This window comes from Phodopus roborovskii, unplaced genomic scaffold (genome assembly GCF_943737965.1).
Source record: "Phodopus roborovskii unplaced genomic scaffold, PHOROB, whole genome shotgun sequence".
NCBI classification, from domain to species: Eukaryota; Metazoa; Chordata; class Mammalia; order Rodentia; family Cricetidae; genus Phodopus; species Phodopus roborovskii.
The window spans coordinates 43332379-43354396 of record NW_026126407.1 but is presented as its reverse complement, the minus strand read 5'-3'; the positions used below and the strand labels follow the sequence as shown (position 1 = coordinate 43354396).

General features: G+C 41.2%; 1 protein-coding gene across 1 annotated transcript in view; it reads left to right on the top strand.

The window, feature by feature from the left end:
- The window catches only part of Slit3 (slit guidance ligand 3), a 561683-nt gene that overhangs the window by 53034 nt on the left and 486631 nt on the right, over positions 1-22018 (top strand). The window contains exon 3 of the mRNA XM_051180959.1: positions 1186-1257. Within this exon, the coding sequence (XP_051036916.1) occupies positions 1186-1257 (72 nt within the window). The remainder of the gene's footprint in view (positions 1-1185; positions 1258-22018) is intronic.

The following is a 22018-nucleotide window of genomic DNA, read 5'->3' as shown; positions in this document are numbered from 1 at the left end:
CTTTATGGAGAGTCAGTACGTGCTGGGCCCACAGTTGTGCTTTTCATTAGGTAGGCTGACATGGTAGCCCATGGTGCTGGGCTGGGAGTATGAGAAATGAGGAAGTGAGGGGTCACAGTGCTGGGCTGGGACTAAGAGGAACTGGGGGGCACACGCTGCTGGCCTGGGAGTGTGAGGAAGTGAGGTTCTCATCTTTAGTCCTTGGGAAGAGAAAACTTCCCCAATGAAGTACAAAGGTAGAACCTTAAGCCTAAAGCATGCTGAAGATTAGGCTATTCTAAGAGGTGGAGGCTCATCGTGGAAGGTCTATTTTGGAGTGAAGATGCACCGTCCCCTAGGTCATGCCTCTGCCATTCCAGAGGAAACTGTAGCCCTTCCTAAATTCCTCCTTCTCTCAAGAAACAGCCTTCAATCACAGATGCACATCCCCCAAATCCCACGCAGCCACCAAATGCAGTTCCTGTCATTTCTTGGCCCATATCCCACCCAGAATCCATGCATCATCTTTGCATCCCCTCTGTTCAACTAATCCAATTTAAGCTCTTTTTCCCCCCTTGGTAAGTTGTGGAAACAAATGTTTCATTGTATGGTCACCTCTTAGAAGGAGCCATGTGCATGGATCAAGCTCACTTACAGAGACTGATTAGGACTTTTAATCACTTGCTGGGAGAACTTAGAGGTCCATAAAGCCTGCGGCTGGGGATAGGGGTGACTTTTGCGAATTCCCTATCTCTAGGAGGTTGGGATGAGTCTGGCCTTGCATGAGGGAGTACCTGGATGCAGGCTAGCCGTCTTATGCACAGTGCTCTTTCACTGTGCCTCTATCCTTTCTGTGAATCCTTGGAGGAGGGAGCTCCAAAGAAAGAGGTGTTGTTGATGTGCATGCTTTCTCTTCCATTTCTGTGCAACATTCTGCAGTGCTCGGGGTAGGGGGCATTTGCTGGGGACATTCTTAAAATAGGGACATGGAAGCCTGTCTGTCAGGTAGCAGTGGGCAAGTGGTGGGACCCTGCTCACTGTGACACCACACTGGGATGTAGTGATTTTGCCTCAACAGAATGATTCCAATTGGAGGGACCCAGGGATGCTAGGAGGGTATATGTGATGTGGCTGCACAGCCCAAGGCCTCTTATGGGGGCCTCTAACCATTTTAGTCCTTGACCCTGGCTGCTTTTCTGATTCCAGGCATCTGGAAGACAATCAGGTGAGCGTCATTGAGAGAGGAGCCTTCCAGGATCTGAAGCAGCTGGAGCGATTGTAAGTAAAGAAAAAAAAAATGTTTTCTGCATTTATTTTGTTTTGCTTTGTAAATTGGTCTTGTGGCCTTGGTAAAAACAAGTCTTCAGTGTTCCATGAAACGTTTCCTACTGTATTTAAAGTTTCTTTGAAGCATGTAACAGTGGCACTGAGATCCATATAAACTGCTCTAGAAAGGACACAGAGGCCAGCCAGCATCCGGGGTGGATCTCTTCTTCCTGGGCTGAGGTGGCCTTTGCTTTCCTCAGGTGGGGCTGCTTCCATCCAGATCTCAGCTTCTTTCCCATAGGAATGAGCTAATTGTCATGGGAGCCACCAGCAGATCGTCCCCAACTCCTCAGGCTTCTCCTCCTGGGGCTCCTCACAGTACTCTTGTGGGAGAGGAAGGATGGGAGAGTGGGCGCAGCCTTCCGCGTGCCTGCTTCTCCGAGCGCCAGCCTGTCTCAGGAAACCCACACGTTTCCACGAGAGAACACATTGCCACTGGTTTAAAATAGGCCGCTGTTCTGACTTGATCAGAGGGCGGGCAGCAAGAGAAGTGGGGCTGGGAGTTGGATGGAGCCTCCATTTACTTTACCCATGAATGCTTTTGCAGAAAACTCTGGGGTCATTTTGATGAGGAAGGTTGCTCAGATGGTTAAGTGGGCAGCTTCACCTTTCCTCGGTTAATCACAGCTGACAGCTCATAACATCTGGATATTTGCTTTCTGCCCTCTGAGTGGGGATTGTCCCCGAGAGCACTTAGTCATGCTGGTGGGCGGCTCTCATCGGGGCCTCCCCCGGCAGCCCCGTGGCCCTGACATTTCAGCTTCATTCTGTACTGGGAGCTGGGGCTGCAACAGTTCGTGGCTCTGCCAGCTTACCTGGAAAAAAAAAAAAAAAAAAAAAAAAAGCTCTGCTTATCTGTCCTGTTGCCAAAGCTCCCTTCCTTTGAGACAGGTCTCTTTTGGAGACTTTCTGGGGTGAAATGGTCTGCCAGACCCAATGTATGTATGTATGTATGTATGTATGTATGTATGTATGTATGTATGTATGTATTTTAAATGTGTTGTCCTTTCTCCACCAAGTCATTAGATCCAGGACCACAGACAGGGCATTGGGGAAGGTCCTTGTCTCATGGGGATTAATGCAACCTAGAAAAATGCTTTCCTTCCACTGTTAGTTATGTGGACTGTCTTGTCCACTGTTTTCTTCAGGATCACACTCCAGCATGGCTTTTACTGTCAGTAGTTTGAAAATATGACATTTATTCCTAGTAAGAGAAAAAAAGTTAGTTAGAAAAATTACATTATCTTTGTTTATATTTTTAAGTTTTCTCAAATTTAGGTTCTCTCTCTCTCTTTTTTTTTTGACCAAAAGAAAACATAAAATTATCTGTTGAACCTTGTTCCTCTTTGTGAGATAACCAATATTTACATAGAAAAACAAACACATGGTCCAGTGTGAAAAAGCTGTCTCTTGCTTAGTTTTGTGATTAGAAGAGTAAATAAATTCTTAATTTGCTAATTTCATGGTTGTTTGGAGGGAATTAGCGAGGGCTTTGGAGACACCAGCAACTGTGTGTGTGTATGTGTGTTTCACATGTGTGTTTCTACCCATCTGCCAAATTACAACACGTAACAATGAGGTGTCATTACCCTCATTTTGCAGATGAAGAAACAAAAGCCCAGGGAGATTAAGCCAAGGAGTTGTCAGGGCTGGGTAAGATCCAAGCCACATCTGTGTGACATCAAAGCCCATGTTCTTTCATGTCCCTGTGTTGCAGACACTGGATGAAGTGTGATCTCTAGCGATGGCCCTGCAAATAGCCTCTCACATACCCACTCAACCCCAGGGAGGCTTGGGGAAATGCTCTGGCAAAGGTCTCTGAGCTCTGGAGTGGTGAACAAGGCCAAAATACCATTCGTGTCTGGGGAACTGAAGGGATTACAATTGCTAAGCAAACCTGGCTCTTTGTGTGTTTTGGTATATTAGGTGGGTAATGCTAGCTGCAATACTACATAAACTCTCAAATCTCAGTGACTTAGCACAGTGGAAATTTACTTTTAATTCCTACAAACTCAATATGGACATTCCTGTTAGGTTCTCTCTCTCTCTCTCCCCCCTCCCAAGTACAGACTTAGAGACAGTAACTTTCCATGCCTTAATGCCGGTTTGCAATGTACAAATGTATCAAGTCATCAAGTAGGGAAGTTTCCATGTGAGACCTGGAAGATGTATACTATATCCATTCTTATATCCTGTGAACTAGCCAGGTAGCTAGAGTTAAACTACAGGGAAGACTGACAAAAGTGACTGAGTTCTATGACAGGAGGTAGATGCTAGCTTAGTGGGTAGGTAGCCATTCTGATTTCTTTTGCACGGAAACTGGAGAGGTACTTGGACATAAAGATGGGTAGTCTCTGTCATTTGATAGGCATCAAGCAAGAGTCAGCAAGAAAGTAGGGATGAGTATGTGTGTGTGTGTGTGTGTGAGAGAGAGAGAGATGAATTCTCATTGGTGTTAATCTGCTTTCCATTCAGCACTCTGCTTTCAGTCACACTAACATGAAATAAGAAAATGCATTATATTTGCTATTAACCACTGAAGAAATAGATGGTACCATCTGTAGCTCGCTCCAGGGGCTCCTTTACCCATGTCTCTATATTGCATAATAGAATATTTTTATTGGTTCTTTTCTAAAACACAGCCTACAAAGTAAATGGATTTGGATAATTTCCATTCTGAATTTTTACTCTTGACTTATTCTCTTGGGAGCTCACTGGGGAAAGAGAAGGGGGTATTAAATTTCAAGTCTTAACTTGGAATTCTGTTCCTCCATGAAGATCCCTAGACTGAGTTAGGTGCCTTCTCTGTTGGATCATTTCCTACAACAATAACAAGACACGTGAACCTGGGCAATTTAGAAAGAAAAGTTGATTTAGTTAATAGTTTTAGAGTCTGGCAATATAGCATTGGGTGACCCCATCGGCCAGGCCTCTGGTGAGAGCCCCGTTAGCTATGCTGCATCATGGTGGATGGTGTCATGATGGGAGCTTACGTGAGAAGGACAGATTATTTAGGGAGGTAAGAAACCAGGGAGCAGGAGGGCTCAGGCTTGCTCTTACTTTCTTTTTTAAAACACTTGTTCTCAGAAGCCGGGCGGTGGCGGTGCAAGCCTTTAATCCCAGCATTTGGGAGACAGAGGCAGATGGAACTCTGTGACTTAGATGCCACCCTGGTCTACAGAGTGAGTTCCAGCACAGCCAGGACTGTTTCACAGAGAAACCCTGTCTCGATAAAGCAGCCAACCAACCAACCAACCAAACAAACAAAACACATGTTGTTCTCAGAAGAACAGCAAACTCACTTTCTCGTGTCAGTATCAATCTCTTATAGAGGTCTGTGTTCCCACCCCACCCCGTACTGTTACACAGTCACCTCTCACTTGGTCCTGCCTCTTAACTGTTCCATGGCCTGTTAATCCCATCACACTTAGGGTGAGGTTTTCTGCATATCGGACACACACACACACCTTTCTGTGATAGTGGCGTGTCATTAATCCTATCATAGTGTTGGACACCATGTCTTCACTTCCTCTTTCCAAATTGTTTCTCAACAGAACAGTGATTCTGTTATGGGCAGAATTATGACTCATTTAGCTCTTTCTAGTCTTAGAGCCCTGAACAAGAAATGAGTGTAGGTACTTAAGGGATATTCACTAAAAATACTTGAAGTTTGATTTTATGCCAGTATATCTGATCTGGGCCTAAAATGCTCTCTTCTCCTAGAGGATTCTTGGTGATGTCTAGAGACATTTTTTATTTTTACAACGGAGGCAAAGGCCAGTAGTCAGTCTGACAAATCTAAAGTACATAGGACATTCCCCAAGAAGGAATTCTCTAGCCCCAGAACCCACTGGTGCCAAAGTGGGGGAGTCCTTATGCCAGACACTTCACAACATGACCTTGGTGTTATAAAATACAAATTTATATAAAACATAAATTACTGTGAAATATTGTTCCTACTGTGTTTATGCCAAAGCTGCCTTAGGTAGATCCCAGTTCTCTTGTCCAGAACATTCCAAGAGGATGAAGCTCAGAGAAACCAGGAAGGAGACAAGTGGATAAGCCCTTCCGTGGGGTGACCACCCCAATCGCCTCAAAGAGTTCATGCTATGAAAGACGAAGAAGTGTCATTGATTAGTTTACATTTAAGCAACCTAGGATAGCATCAGCAACATAATAGTTGGGAGAATCAAAATCTTCAAAGATCCTTTAATTATCTACAACATGATAATGGTGTTAATGTTTATTGCCTTATTAAAATCAAGGTTGTTTGCTAGAATCAGCAAGATATCCTCTAAAAAGGCATAGTATGAAATGCAATAGCCAAAGCTAGGGGGAGGGGGAAGGTATGTGACAAACTGTATTGCTAATTCAAATGAGGGATAAAAGGAAAGAAAAATTACTGGGGAACAAAGGGGCAGACAGACAATAGACAGTAATGTGCTGTGTGCAAATGCAGGTGTAAGATGAGTTATACACAGATGGCTAAGCCAGCAATTAAAACATACAGAGTGGCAGCATAGACTTAAAAATACATAATACTTAGTACTTTTTAAAAGTATATTTTTAAAATTATGGATATGTGTCTGCGCTGCTGTGTGTGTGGCGGGGAGGCATATGAGTACTAGTGTCAGGGTGTCTCCTAATGATCGAGTTACAGGCCATTGAGAACCTCCTGATGTAGGTGCTGAGAACTAACCTTAGGTCTTCTGCAAGAGCAGCAATAGCTCTTAATCACTGAGGTATCTCTCCTTCACCCCAATACTTATATAGTAATTTTCTAAAAATAAATTAAACATAAAGATGGGGGAGGTTGGGAAATAAAAATGTAGGAAGTAGTGTTTAGAAAACACCAAAAGAATGTACTGAATAAAATAGTCTTCTTGTAATACAGAAACATTATTAGGTATAAAGCAGGATATTTCATTCTGATAAAGTAGTAAATACAATTAATAAATACAGCGAATCTATGTATGTGACTAAAAACGTAGCCTGAAAATATGTAAGGCAAGTGTTGATAGCACTAAAAGAATAAACTGGTTCATTATTATATTTACTTCTCATTAATTAAGAAACAAAACAGGCACAATTATTAACAAGCAAATATTTTAATAACATTTTTGCAAGCCTGCTCTAATTGATGTGTAGAGAACACTGCAGGAACAACTATAAAATATTCTTCGCAAGCAAGTATGAAACGATTACACACTTGATTAGAATGCAAGGCTCAGCTGGAGATGTAAGTCATTGGTAGAGAATGTCCCTAGCATATGTGCCTTTGTTCAGTCCTCAGTATAGGGGATGGGGAGTGAGGGACAGAGGGAAGCAGGGTTAGGATAAAGGGGGAGAAGAAGAAAGGGCAGGGGTGAGGGAGAGGGCAAGAATGGGGAGGCAGCCTCTGCAAGTACAGACTGAAATCATGTGGACCATGTTCTCTAACAACAGGAAAATTTAAAAATCAGTAAGGAATCTGTAAGCAGACCATTTCAGGATGTTTGTGACTGAGTCGTGTATTTATAAATAACCTCTGACCCAGAGAACATGATCCAGTCTGATTAGGACACATTAATAAAGATATGATATGGTATTGAATATAAATTGCAGCCAAAACTCCATGGCTATATTTTTCTTTTTACTTATTTATTTGTTTGTTTTTGCTCTGCCTTGCCAAGTAATCCCTTCTACATGGACTGACACCTCTGAAACCATAAGCCAAATAAGTAGTTCCATAGGTTGTGTTCATCATAGTCACAGCTACACAAAAGTAATGGACATAGTGGTGAATCCGAGAAAATTGCCCCAAATTATATTTTCGTTTGCCTTTTCATAACAACTGCAAAGGAATTGTCCCTCCTAAAATTTCAAGAATATTTGTATTACTTGAATCCAGCACTTGGAAGGCAGAGTCAGACAGAGCTCTGAGAGTTCAAGGCTGGCCTGCTTTACATAACGAATACCAGGTCCCCAAAGGCTGTGTAGTGGAGAGGAGGGGAGGAGAGTAAAGTTTGTTCAAAGCTGTTTTAATAAAATAATAATAATAATAAAACATGGGGCATAATTGCCACCCTGGAAACAACGAAAATGTACAAAAATACCTTTAGAGAAAATAACAATTATAACTGAATAGCTGTTCAAAAATAGCTATAAGAATTAAGAGCCTAAAGATTATTAAATAGTGTAGTCAGATTTTTTTTATTAAAACTCAAAAATGGCATGACTGGAGGGAGAAAAGCAAGATTTGAAAGGGGAGATAAAGAACCCTAGAAGGAATTTAGAAATAAAGAAGCATTTCAAAATGAATATTGCCAATACTGTGTGAAGAAGAACAGCTGTCAGAATGACACTGTCCAGCTCCCTGTCTTACTACAAAGCTATAGTAATCAAGACAAGATGAGATGGGTGAGAAACAATGTAACACAAGTCCATGGAATAGCCCAGAAATACACCCACATGAGTAGAAGTAACTGATTTGTTTTTGTTTTTGTTTTTTTTTGTTTTTGTTTTGTTTTTTTTGTTTTTTAAATGATGTTTCAATATCATCGGAGAGAGAAGTCTTTTCAACAAACGGTGCTAGGGAAATAAAAATATCCATATGCAGAAGAATAAAACACTGCAACCCTTCACATCTTACACTGAAGGGTTTGGTGTTTGTTCTGTTGCATTGCATTTTCTTGCTTTTGTCTGCTCTGTTCTTTTTTATGCCTCCATTCGTCCCTTTCAGAGTGGGAGTGATTGTTGTCAGTGTGTATTGGCATTGTGTAAGTGTTTTATATTTATTTTATCTGGGCTAACAGCTATATTGCTTTGAGTCTCAGACGAGATTTTGGACTTCGAAGCAGTGTTGGTACTGTTAAAGACTCCAGAAACATTTGACGTTGGAACGATGTATTTTGCATTGGGAAATGGCTGTGAACTCTGGGGTTAGGAGTGGAATATTAGAGTTTGGGTGAGGATTGTTCCCCATAGGCTCTTGTATTTAAACACTTGGTTCCCAGTGGTGTTACTGTTTTGAGAAGCTGTGGAACGTTTATAAGGTGTGGCCCAACAGGGAAAGAGTAGTGTCTTAGTGGTTATAGCCTGTGCTACATCTGCCTCAAAAGCCTACCTCCCCGGTTCTTGGCTTGCTGAGACATGAACAGGCGGCCTCATGCCCTTGCTGCCACAGCCAGAGCCACTCCTATTTCCCTTCCTTCTCCACCATTACTAACTGTACCCTCAAATTGTGAGTGAAAACAATTCCTTAATCCCCTAAAAATCTAGTAAAGAAAGAAATAGTCCCCCTCCCCCCGAAAAGACTTGGATGAAAGAGTCAAGCAAGTCTTTCCCAAAGAAAACGTATAAGGTATTCTCACCTTGGAAGATAGCTTAGTGGTTTCTCACAAAGATAAACACTATAACAGAAGTTGAGTTGCTAGGGATGCAAGGAAGAAGAAGTGGAGGTTTGGGTATATAGAGCACAGTGAGGACAAGGGCCAGGCATGTGAAATGTTGCTGTGTGACTCTGAAATGATGACTCTGGCGCACTGTGCATTTGGCAGAACCCATAAACTTTGGAGCGCAAGTACTGAACTTTAATGAAAGCCAATTTAATAAAAACCATTGTGGAAAGTGACTGCAGGCTTGATGAATGGATATATCAATCTCATTGAAAGTGATGGACTAAGACTCTGATGTAGGTAGCTTTGAAATGAATGAAATCCATGAGATGGATGCCAAAAGGAGCCACACAAAAGAGCTGTACTTTAGTTGATAAATTTGTTTCCCATGGGGCATCGATTAATAATTTATAAACCACTAGACATGTACACCGTGATTGAATGATACATGTTGGATGGTGGGATATATGTCTCATTGTTGATTTATGGTCTAGACAAACTATGGAAAATATTAGAATGAACCTTTAATAAGTGGAATAGAGTTGGGGACATAGGTGTGAACTCCTGATTAACATAATGAGTGGACTTTCAGTAAACGTAGCTGAATTTAAGCAAAAGTGTCCATTAAAATGTGTATTTACAGGAGTTCATATATAAGAGTTCTATCAACAAAGGGATATAAAAACAGCAATAGTATAGTATCAGTGGATATGCCTAGCTCTTGGATCTCAGTGTGTGATGCTATTCTCAAGAGTATTAATGTGTCTTGGAGAAATGGTTTATTCTAAGACTGGAAAATGACATATATTGTGCCATAAAGGATATGCTTGGGACAAAATAAACAAACAGAAGGATGACAATGTTTGAATTGAGTATTGAGTATTTCAAAATACCTAGGAGAAAGGAATGTAAGTATTCTGAGCAGAGTGTCAGAGGTAGTAGATCTAATCTGATAACTCCATGTTGTATACATGTGCTGCTGAGCATCACACCACACTTAAGGATATGAATAACTTTTATGTGTAAATTAATATATAACAGATAGATTTATATATATATATATCAATATATTAATATATGTATATATAAAATTTCCCAAAATTACAGGGTGTTATCAAAAGGAGATAAGAACACACTGAAAGATCTCTTAAGTATGAAAGCTTGAATTAATATTAAGCTAAAATAAACTCATGAATCTTTCAGATATAGATAAGTAGAAGAGAAACCTATATGAAGTTCTACATTGCTTTGTAGGTTCTCTGCCCTGTATGAGGTTGACCAGATCTCTGCATTCCACAGCAGTGAGTTTCTTTAAAAGAACATATGGAGGAGTATACAGTAACTTAACAGATTGGAAATCTGAGACACTGTCTCATCCCAGTGATCAAGATCAGCATCAACAGTGACAAGTTGTCATAATAGTTTGTACTTTGATATTAAGTAAAGGAAATAATACTGTATTTGTGTTCTTCTCCCTAAACATTTATTATTTTAATTTAAAAGTGAAAAACATCATCCAAATTTAATTGAAAGATATTTTACAAACACTGGAATAGACCTTACTGTGTTTGGATCATTGTTCTCCAAAGAGCTTTGTATTAAGCTTTGACTCCCATGACTTCCCTACTGGGAAATGGCAAACCTTTTTAGAGGTGGGATGGCATAACAGATCTTTGAAACCTTGGAGGAGTACCTAATGATGTGATTTTGAACCACAGTGGCTCTCATTTTCTCCTTACCCTGACTCGGGAGGTGAGTGCCTTGCTCTTTTGCAGTTTCCCACATTTGTCAGTAACCCAAAGCAGTGGGACCACTCTATCCTGAAACGTGCACTCTAGACTATCAAGCAATGTAATATTTTCTGTTCATTATTATTTATCTTAGGCGTTTTGCTATGGAGATAGTAAACCAAAAGATCCCTCTTTTAAACTGTTAGAATTATCAAAAACAAGAGAATTTGTCACAGCCAAAGGTAGCTCAGAGACAAGAGGACTAAAGGAATGTGGCATCTCTGACAGGAACCTGAAACAATCATGGTAACAGGTCACAAGTGAAAACTAAGAACATGTGAGGAAAAAAATATTGACTTTAGTTAGTAGTGTATTAATAGTGTTTAATGATGATAAATGTACTACTCTAATATCTCTTCTTAACACTATGAATAAACCATTATTGCTAGGAAAAATTAGGTATGGATTATATGGGATGCTTGGTACAATTTCCCAACAAAAATTCAAATCCATACCTATTTTCATAACTAAAATTTAGTTTTAAAAACTGACCTTACCAAACTATACTTTAATTGTAAATGTGAACAAAAACAAAAAAACAAGACAAAACAAACAAATAAGCAAACAAACAAAAAACCAGTATTAATGTGTAGGGATTTAAGCCAGGGCCTTTTGTATACTAAGCTAACACTCTACCACAGAACTGTATTCCCAACCGAAAATAAATGTTTCTTAAAATTAAAACATGTGAATATAGATGGAATTCAGGAACAAGTGATTGCAGCAAGTATTTTTAAATCCATAGGCAATTGCTGTAGAACTAAAATGGACGTAAGAAAAATCAATGCAGATAGACATTGGGCAGAGTCCTGGCGGTTATAGAATGACTCTGAAGAAGAAAACCAAAATAATGGAACAAAAATACTAGTGTAGAAAACTACTGTTATTCAAAAGAAGACTTCTGTAAGTAACAGATAACCTGAAAGTCCATCTTGAAAGGATACAGAATGCCTTGAAAGTCAAAACCAAACACAGTCTAATACAATTAGTGCATTTAAAGGAAGGGTTCTCTATACATTCAGTCAGTGGGAGACTTTTAGTGGAAAGAAAACCAGATTTCCAGCATCCTTTCTGATGTCAAAACATTTCTGAGGCCAGGAATTTAATCCCAGCACTCAGGAGTCAGAGGTAGGAGGATCTCTGTGAGTTTGAGACCAGCCTGGTCTACAGAATGAGTTCCAGGACCGGCTCCAAAGCAATATAGAGAAACCCTTGTTGTTGAAAAAACAAAAACAAAAAACAAACAAAAACAAACAAAAAAAACAAAAAAGAAAGAAAAGAAAAGAAAGAAAAAAAGGAAAAAGAAAGAAAACTTTTTTGGCAGAATATTATTAAACACCTTTATTTAAGGAAATAAAATGTGAGCCATGGCCTGACTGCTCAGCTGTATTATTAGCATTCAAGCACAGTGGCTGCAGGCTAGCATGAAGGTTCTGGACCCCAGGTACATATCTCCCATGCAGTGATTCCTCAGGAGCCCCTGAGAGAACAAGGTTCATTCAACTAGAACCAAAGGAAGGCAGTGAGACCAAGTCTGCATGCACAGTGAAGTGGGGACTGAGACAGGCGTTTGTGTTTCATGTAATGCTGTGCCATCTCTGTGGTTCTGTGTGCCCGGTGCCTATTCCTTATATTTTTGGTTGTGAGCCTAGCCTTTAACTGCTGAGCCATCTCTCCAGCCCCTCAGTGCCCTTTTCTAAGTTGTGTTATCTCAAAATGCCAGAGGATATCAACTTACAGAGAAGGGTTTAATTTGGCTCGCAGTTTGGAAAATTCCAGTCCATGAGTGATCTTGTTTATGGACCCATAGCAAGGCTACATATCATAGCAGCAGAGTGTGGCAGACCAAAACTTCTCACCACATGGCTAGGATGCACAAAGGAAAGTTGCAGGGTGGGGGTGTGTGCAAAGGAGGGGTAGGTCTCACAATTACTTTCGACAGCAATTCCTAATAATCTCAGTAGATCATTCTCACTAGGCCTAGCACTCGACCCTATTGCAAAGTTTCTGCCACCTTCAGTAATGCCACCTTGGAGATCAAGAATTAACATCCCGGCCTTGGCCAGACGACCAATACCCATATTGTAGTACCTGATAAATTGATAGCATTTTAGGAACCTGACATGTTTAGAGTCACCAAATGGGAGAAATCAGTTGTGAGTGGACTGTAGATTTAGATGTAAAGGCCAGAATACTCACACTTCTGGAAAACAAGGTATTTTCATAGCCTTGGAGTAGTTGATATTTCCAAATAGAACACAGAGGGCCCTGAACTTCAAGAATGAAGTAGATAATTTGCTTACATTAAAGCAAGTAGCATTTGTTCATGGATACATTATTATAAAGCCAGGAAGCAGTATGTCACAGTGTAAGTGAAGAGATTGGTTATTGATAGAGGAGTAATCCTGAGAATTTATAAGAATGCCTACCAAACAGTAAGTAGACAATCAGCATAGTAAAGAAAAGGGCTAAACTTTGAAGATCCATCTGGAGGTTTCTCGGGAAGCTAAAAATAACCCTACCGTGTGACTCAGCTATGGTACTCTGGGCATGTACCCAAAAGACTGTATCGTCTGTCACTGGGATACCTGCTCATCCATATTCATTGATGCTCTAATCACAAGAGCTAGGAAAAGAAGGCAGCCTAGATGCCCAACAAGTGATGACTGGGTAATGAAGATGTGGTACATAAATACAATGGGATATTACTCACATACAAAGAAAAATTAAATTAGCCAGAAAATGAGTGGAATTGGAAAAGCTAACCTAAGTGAGGCAATCCAGGCCCCAAAGGACAAAAGCTGAGTCTTCTCTCTTATGTAAGGATCCTAGCTACAATGTTTTAGTTTGGTAGAGTGCCTGTGCAAGGCAGGAAATAAGGAAGGGAATAGGGTCGGGGGAGAGGCTACTTAAAGAAAAGGGGATCGTAGGATATAGGTAAAAAGAAAATAAGATGGGGAATACTGTGGATGGAAAGATTTAGTTCAAGAGGGAGTGAGGGATGGGAAGATGAGGTAAAGGATGAGGGGAGGATTAACTGGGATAAAGGGAGAAGGATGAAACCATTGGAGGAGCAAGATGTGCCTACCTGTGTAACAGCAGCTTGACTCTTGGAGAGGGTGACCAACTCCCCTTTGAATAGATTCAAGACCCACTCTACATGGGTATGTGAAGGGAACCAGAGAGGAGAGGAGGAGAGAGAGAGAGAGAGGAAAAGAGAGAGAGAGAGAGAAAGTAGCAAAGAATTTTGAATAGACAGTTCACACAAAGATATCCAAATGGTCAACCATGATACATAAAGTTGCTTTATCTTTAGGAGATTGTGAAATAAACCACAGTGGGTGGACACACTCATGAGGCTGGCTAAAAGTTACAATACTAGTTATTGATGAGTGAAATGACCACACTTGTTATACCCTTTTGTGGTAGTAATTGATATCTTTATTCTGGGACACTGACACTGTCTAGTGAAACTGAATGTATACATAGTCCAAGAGCCTACAGTTCCATTCGTAGGTGTGTACCCCACAATATGGCATATACAAGTATGCTCATATTAGCATTGCCTAGGATAGCGCCAACCTGGAAACAAGCTAAATGTTCCCCAGCTGTAAATAGAACCCATTGTGCGTTCCTTCAGTGGGATCAACTAAGAAAATGGAGGAAATGACACACAGAAAAATTACCACTGCCTTTCTTGACACAGTGCATTTCAGAAACATAATGACTGGAAAAGCTAGTCATGAAAGCTACATAGAAGGTGGTTCCATTTATGTCAGCTTAGAAAACAGGTAAAAACTGACCTATGGTTTGAAATGAGGCAAGTGGTTAGCAGTGGAGAGCAGTGAGTTGAATTGGGCATTAGGGTTTGGGGTGTGTGTCTTCACTCAGTTTGTGGGTCTTCACTGGATGTAAATTCTTCAGGGTGTATAATTTTGATTTGTAGATTATTCTGTAACACAGAAAAATAAATGGCCCAGAGACTGATATTGAGGTTTAAGCTTTAAGCTAAAGTTCAGAAGAGCAAAGTAGCCAGCCACTAGCTTCTTACCTCTCCATCAATCTGAATGGGTTGATCCTTTCTCCACGAGCTCTCACCAAGTCTCAAACTGTAACCTCTCTTCAGTGTGGCTGGAGAATGGATGCTTCATACTGAATACTTCCTCCTGTCTTTTATATTTTGCTAGTGCTGGAATTAGATGCATGGGCTATAATTCTCTTTTAAAACGATTCAATCTTGTGTAGATCTGGGTGGCCTTGGACTCACAGAGATCTGTCTACCTCTTAATCCTGAGTCCTAGGATTAAAGTGTGTACCACCTCCTCCTAGCTTCTAGCTGCTGGGATTAAAGTTGTGTATCACCACTGCCTGCCTGATCTCTATAGCTTGAGGCTGACTTTGCTTTTCTGAATCCTCAGTCAAGCTTTAATAAATCATAAATAATAAATCACTATATTATTCTTCAAAAAAATTGCAAGAGAAATAAGAGCTAGAACAACCAACCTGAATGTATGGCTCACAGTGGAAAGACTGTATGAAGTAAAATGTGGGGAGAGATATACAAACATGGAGCGTTGCAATATTAGGAAATTCCCATTGACATTACGATAATGATACTCTAGGGCCTTAGAAGAACCTTTTTAGCTTTTTGAAAGGACTGCTGTGCTCCTTAGGGGTCAGTAGCCTGATGTCTGTAGTTTGTATTAAAATGGTTTAATAAAAATAGGAATAAATAATGAAATGAGAATCATTATTGAAAATCTAAGTGGTGGATATGTGAATACAGTTAGCATTTTAAAAATATCATATCTTTAAAATTTTCTTTTAATTACCGTATCCTTTGTGCAGAGATAAAAATTTCTGAAGATCGGAAAGTTAAAATAACTCACCATGTGGGATTTGAATCCAGGACTATTCTGGATCCATGTGCTGGGAAAAGAAAGCACAGCCTTCAGGAGCTGGAAGGAGATTGAGATACTGTATTATCCAATTTCCTCCTTTTACAGAAAAGGAAGCAGGCTGGAGAGGAATTTGACTTGCATGAAATTTTAATGCAGCATGCAGGGCTTGAAAATATGAGTTGCCTTGGTTTTTGATGTTTTTCCAAAGAGCAGGAAGAACTGTGGTGTGTTTAACCCTAACCAGAGATCACAGTCACTCTTTAATTAGCTGTGATACAAATAGATTATGTATATTTAAATGCATATGGGTGGCAAATATATTCTTTCACTAAATGGCTGCAGTTCTCTTCCTCCCAGTGGTGAGAACCCTGCTTGCCCCACCCATGCCAGTGTGTGTGATACTTCTGCATTGACCACTCAGAAGTGACACACTAAACAGCTCATGAATGTGGACTCTCCCTCATTTAGTACCACGATCAGAGCCTGCCATTTTTGTTAAGTCAGAATTATGGACAGGCTTTTCTTTGTAAAATTTATCGCCTGTGGTGTCCACAACTAAATTACCACAGGTAACAAAGACTGTCTCCTTTGGATGTAATTTGAAAGCTACCAACAACGCATACCACTGAGGGTGGATGCTTTTCAGTTATTTCATTTTACTAGTCTTTTTTTTTTTTTAATTCTCATTTTGGAATTTATTTTCTTTTTAGCCCTTAGGAATTTTAAGTCAGAAGGGAAGCCATAAAACTGGGAAAATGTGAGCATAAATATTAAATGTAAGTGTGGTAATGCTAGTTAGGAGGATCGTCTCAGTTTGGAAGATGGTTGTTGTCATCTTCGGGCATCAAGTGTTTGATGTCTAAAAACCATTTCACATGGTTCAGTAAAGAAAACAAATACAGCAAAGGAAAAATGATTGCCAATTCTAATACCCATAATAAGATACTTAAAATCAGGGCAGGGGGGATGGTCAAGGCTTCAGGAAGCCCCAGCAGGATGGCAGGTCCCAGCCATAGCAGCCCTGTGGGAACCCCTCCTAACATGTCCCTTGAGGGGACTAGGATGGTGAAGAAGAGGTTGTTGGGAGACTTCAGCCTGTGAAACCTTCAGGCAGCATCCAGAAGCTGTCTCCCCTCCAGAACAAAGCAGGAATGTAGGCCAAGTAGTGGGGAGATTCTCAGCCTCTGGGGAGGAAGAAAGTAGAGTGGGGGCACTGGTCCTGGAGCCCAGCCCATGCTCACAGGCTGTTTGACCTTAGGCAAATTAATGGACCTTTCTGAGCCTCGGTGTCGTTGTCTATAAAATAACCATACATCTATATCATGTAGTTGAGAGAACTAGATGGCATCCATGGAAAGCATTTAGGAGGTGTCTGGCCCATGGTAAATGCTTAAAAGCATTTTGCCACAGCCTCTGAGGCAGGACTGGAAAAAAAAAAGACTGATTATATGTTTCTGAGAAATTGTAAGACAGGGATCTTCATCTAAGGGCATTTGCAAAGCTTTTTCCAGCAATTTCCTCTCTCAGACAAAACCCACAGCCGCTCATCCACCCCTAGAGAGGGGGCAGGCAGCAGGCAATGCTGTCACCCTGGATATTGAGACAGTTCACAAGCATTAACTGAGCAGACACTGCCTGAGTACTCTGTTAGCACTGAAGAGTGTAAGAAGAGAACCTGTCTCGAAGGATCCCACAGTCCACTAGGAAGGCAACTGTATACAAACATACCTTTCACCCTGGCAGACACCAACCCCTTGAGGGTTTGGGGGGCATGATGCTGTTGGGGGGAGGGAGTGCAACAGGAAGTCTTTATCAGTGCTTGAACCAAGTCCTCAGAGTTAGATAGGAACACACCATCTCCACCATCATGCCAAAGATAATGTATATAAGGGCTTTCAGTAAAGAAAAGGGCAAGAACACCAATGGCTCTTCTCTAGAAGTTTCTGGATGCCTTGAGATGTGCTGATTTGATTGGGGCCTACCATTTAAAAATTACACTCTAGAGTTTGGAAGACATCCTCATCTCAAACTGAGTAAAACTACTTACTGCACTGAAATGACAGGGGAGTGTCTCAGTAGCCTGGAGGACCACCTAGGGAGTAGGTGTTGAGTAGAATGACCTTGTTGTTTTGTTTTTTTGGAGATTTACATTAGACATTTCATATTAATGTATGCTTTCCCTGTTATGCATGTGTGCTGTGCCCACAGAGGCCAGAACCAAACCCAGGTCATCTGCAAGAGCAGCCAGTGCTCTTAACTGCTGGGCCATCTCTACAGGCCCTTCTGCATCTGAAGTTTCCATGGAAGGAATATCCACCTTGATTGATGGTTCTCTCTCCATACACAATGCCACTGGCCACTGGAACCAGGTTCTGTCAAAAGTTTAACATATCCATGAACAACACCTTAGGAAGTGAAATTGAGGAAAGGGCATGATCATATCTGTCACCTCAAGATCATTCCTAGGCTCTGGTTCTTTGTATTTAATGACTGTAGGACTCAACACCTTCACTCTGTAAACTTCTCTTGCTTCATTTCCTCCCTCCTTTTAATGTTTCGCTGAGTGCAAATTGGTAAATACTCCATTAACCCATTTTCAGAGGCCCTTAGAAGATTATCCATGTAAAGTACCCAGAATGATTGGCACACATCCCTCCAGGAATTTGACCTCCATTCCCATCATCTCACAGGCCAAGAGTGATGAATAAGGAGAAGGAGAGAAATTTATTTGAGTAAGAGAACTAAATGACTGCATTTTTTGTTCATTGACTTTTTTCCATCTCCGAGGCCAGCACTTTATGCCAAATGCATACCAACTTGGCATTGTTGCCTTGTTCTCTCATTAGAAGTTGCTGAAACACATAATTCTCATCTGGAAAAAAAAAGTATTTTTCTTTTCTTTGATGGGGGTGAAGGTGTTTACAGAAAGCGTCCAGCTGCTGAACAAGTTCATGAGGGGACTAGATGGTACACACTGTCATTTTGATCTTTGTCACTGCTCCCTTGTGTAAGGATACATGGCCTGATGAAGGCTTGCCCCAGCCCCTTCCCCTCAATATCTTCAATATGAAAATAATTTTAATCTCATGGGTTATGTTCCTTTGTATAACCTATTTTCTTTGCTAGGGATAAAAAATATCTGAAGGATTAGTTTTCCATGTTTTACAATAGAATGGTTGTTGTTAAGAGTGGGTGCATATCAGCTAAGGTTTGGATTCCTACTGTGTGTGTGAGTGTGTGTGTGTGTGTGTGTGTACGTGTTGCATTCTCTAACATGTGGATGTTTGGAATAAAAATGGTAATTGACCTTTAGCAAGGGAGCTGAGAGAATCGCTTCTGTATATTATATGGCTGTGAGCTGGATTTTAAATGTTTGATTAAGTTATTAGAGTGTTTTGCTTTGGCATAATGTACTATAAATTCACGATTGCTGGCCAAAGCAGTTAGTCATTGGAGAAAAATAAATTGTTTTGAGAGGTGCTGCTTTAAAACCTGGGTTTTATTCTCTTGGAAGATGGGGCTTTAAATAAATCACATAATACAAATGAGAATTTCCATAATTAAGATTCTAACTAGGGGGCTTGCTGCAAGCTTTCAGAAGAAGAAAATGAAGAAAGACACTCCAGGCTGCTTTAATATCCTTTTCTTTCTTTAATTTGTATTTTGAGTGTTCTACTTTGTTTTGGGGTGCCTTGAAATCAAATAGCATGAGACAAGGACACATGAAGTGTGTATTGTAAAAGGCTAGTCTCTGAGATGTGAGGGCTTATGGAAGACAGACACACTAAACAGATGGCTTCAGACAAGCCCAGGACAGCTCTTGCTTCAGAGGGGAGGGATCTTTGTCTGTCTGTCTGTCTGTCTGTCTGTCTTTGTCTCCCTCCTTCTCCCTTCCTTCTTCCCCCTCCCTCCTTCTCCCTCCATCATCCCTCCGTCATCCTCCCTCCTCTCTCTTTCTCCTTCTTCCTCCCTTTGCCTGTTTCTGCTCACCCCTATCCCTTCTCTGTCCTCCCCTCCCCCTTTCCTCTCTTTCCTCTGTTTCCTTCCCTTCTTCCTTTCCATTCCCTCCTTTCTCTCCGAGGTTTCATTATTGCCAAGCACTCACTCTACCCCTGCCTCATTCCTCCCCATACTCCACATAGTTCCTGCCTGGCAGTCTACAGTGTTTGCCAACTTTGGTGTTTTTAGTGTGTCTGCCCTGGCCTGGATGTCTTCAGGAAATTTTTCTTAAGTGGCAAGATCCCTCTGTGAGATAAATCTTTCTGGCCTCCATCTTCCTCCCCTAGGTTCTTCTAGCAATTTCCTCAAAGCCCTGCAACTTCTTCCCAGTACTGCCAGACTCATCTCCCAGGAGCTCCTAAATAAATAAAATATAATTAAATTTGTGTGATTGGCCCTCATGTTGCTCTATTTATTTGATATATGTACACACGAGAGAACTTTATGCAGCAGTGTATAAATGTACCGTTTATAATGGGTTAAGTAGGGCAGCTGTGGTCACTGCTAGGAAGAACATGCCATCAGGCTCTCCCCTGGGAACCTGGGCACTTCCTCAGATGTGATTCTAGAGGATCAAACAAGACAAAATTGGGACTGATGTCCTTGGCAGAAGATCACAGGACACTACCCACTAATATGGCAGCATGCTAGTTTTTGTTGGAGATTATCATTGTGAATAGAAATAGGCTGAGTCCTTGGGTAACCTCCGTTGAATTTCAGGTCTTTACTGACCAAGTAGGTTGCCTAGGTTGATGTCTTCATCATTTCATCTGCACTGATGCATTCCAAGTGTTCAGCAAAGCACAGGCCCCAAGTCTTGTAATGCCCACAACACATAAATTACACCATGATTCTGATCATCAGACTTAAGTAATGTAGGTTAGAAGAAGAAATTTCTGCTGAAAATGTAAGCATGTACAGGTCAAGAAGGAATTATTGAGCTATTCCCTAGCTCATGAATACAGATCTGTTCATCTTAACATGTGTCAATGGCCATCTAGATATGGCTGTCATTGTCCCTTGGCCCAGAAGCACTTCTCTGTTCCTTGTGACCTCCATATCTTCCATTTACTCATGGTCTTATACATTTACTAATGTCTGAGGCAGCCATTTCCAAGTGTGTTACCGCTTCTAACAAGACTTCCAGCATCAGGATTGAAGGAAACAGTCAAAGAAAATAGGAATTCAGGAGAAATCACTCCTGGCCTATTGCTAGCTCAGACTTAGCATACATGGACTTTAGCATCTACAGGGGCTTGGTTCCAGGACCTCTGTGGATGCTAAGATCTACCTATGCTCAAGTCCCCAAGACATATGTCTACACTGGAGAACTTTATACGTTAATGTAGAAGTGACATTTATAATAGGTTAAGTAGGGCAGTCGTGGTCACTGCTAGAAAAAACATGCCCTCTGGCCCTCCCTTGGGAACTGGAGCTAAACTGGTTTAGTATTCATTGGGTTCATGTGCATCTTCTAATATGTGTTATAACTTTTCTAGATTACTTGTAATGTCAGCGCAGTGGGGATGCTGCACAAGAGGGTACTACACTACACTGCTCAGGGAACAGCAGTGCCTGTACATGTTTCAGCAAAATCACATCTTTCCCCAGCAATTTTGTTCTAAAGTTCCTTGAATATGCCAAAGTGGAACCTATGGATGGGGAAGACTTGACTTGCATCTTGTTGAGCAGCCTCCAGCTGCAGCATGTAAAATGCCCTCCTTCCAGCATCCCATACTCTAAGATGCCCAATGAAATCTAAGTCAAGATTGTAGCCAAAAATAAAGTAAACCTGATCCAAGGCCTTAAATGTCTTGAGACCTACCACTGTATGCGACAAGGTGAGAAATGGGACTCGGGGATAGCATGGCTTCTGCCGGGCTCTCAGAATGGAAGATTCACACTGGCATTAATGAGATACCTTGTCTTTGTCAGCCATGGCATATGGTGACCTGGGCTCTGCCTGATTTTATTTCCTTTTTTTATTTAATTTAAAAATTTTTATTCTCTCATATATTACACCCGGACTGCAGTTCCCCCCCCCCCCCACTCCTCTTCTCCCAGCATCGCCCCCTTGCACTCCTCCACTTCCCTTCAGAAAAGAGCAGGCTGCCCAAGGATATCAACCAAACATGGCATATCAAGTTGCAACAAGACTAGGCACATCCTCTCATATTAAAGCTGGGCAAGGCATCCAGTCAAGGAAAAGGGCCCCCAAAGCAGGGAAAAGCCAGACAGCCCCTACTCCTAAGAGTTTCACAAAAAGACCAAGCTACACAACCATAATATATATGCAGAGGACCTAGGGCAGGTTAGTTGATTCTGTGGGTTTTCTTGTGATGTCTATGACCCCTCTGTCTCCTACAACTCTTCCTTCCCTTCTGCAGGATTCCCCAAGCTCTGCCTAATGTTTGGCTGTGGGTCTCTGCATTTGTTTCCCTCAGTTGCTAGGTGGGGCCTCTCTGATGACGATCATGCTAGGCCCTTGTTTATGACTAGAGCAGAATGTCATTAGAAATCATTCCATTATTTTCCTGGCATGTTTGATTTTATTTCTCAAGGCAAGCATTATTCCCATCACTGTACAGATAGGAAACAAAGGAAAGAGAAGTTACCTGCCTCTAGTTCTGTGGAGCAGAGAGCAGTC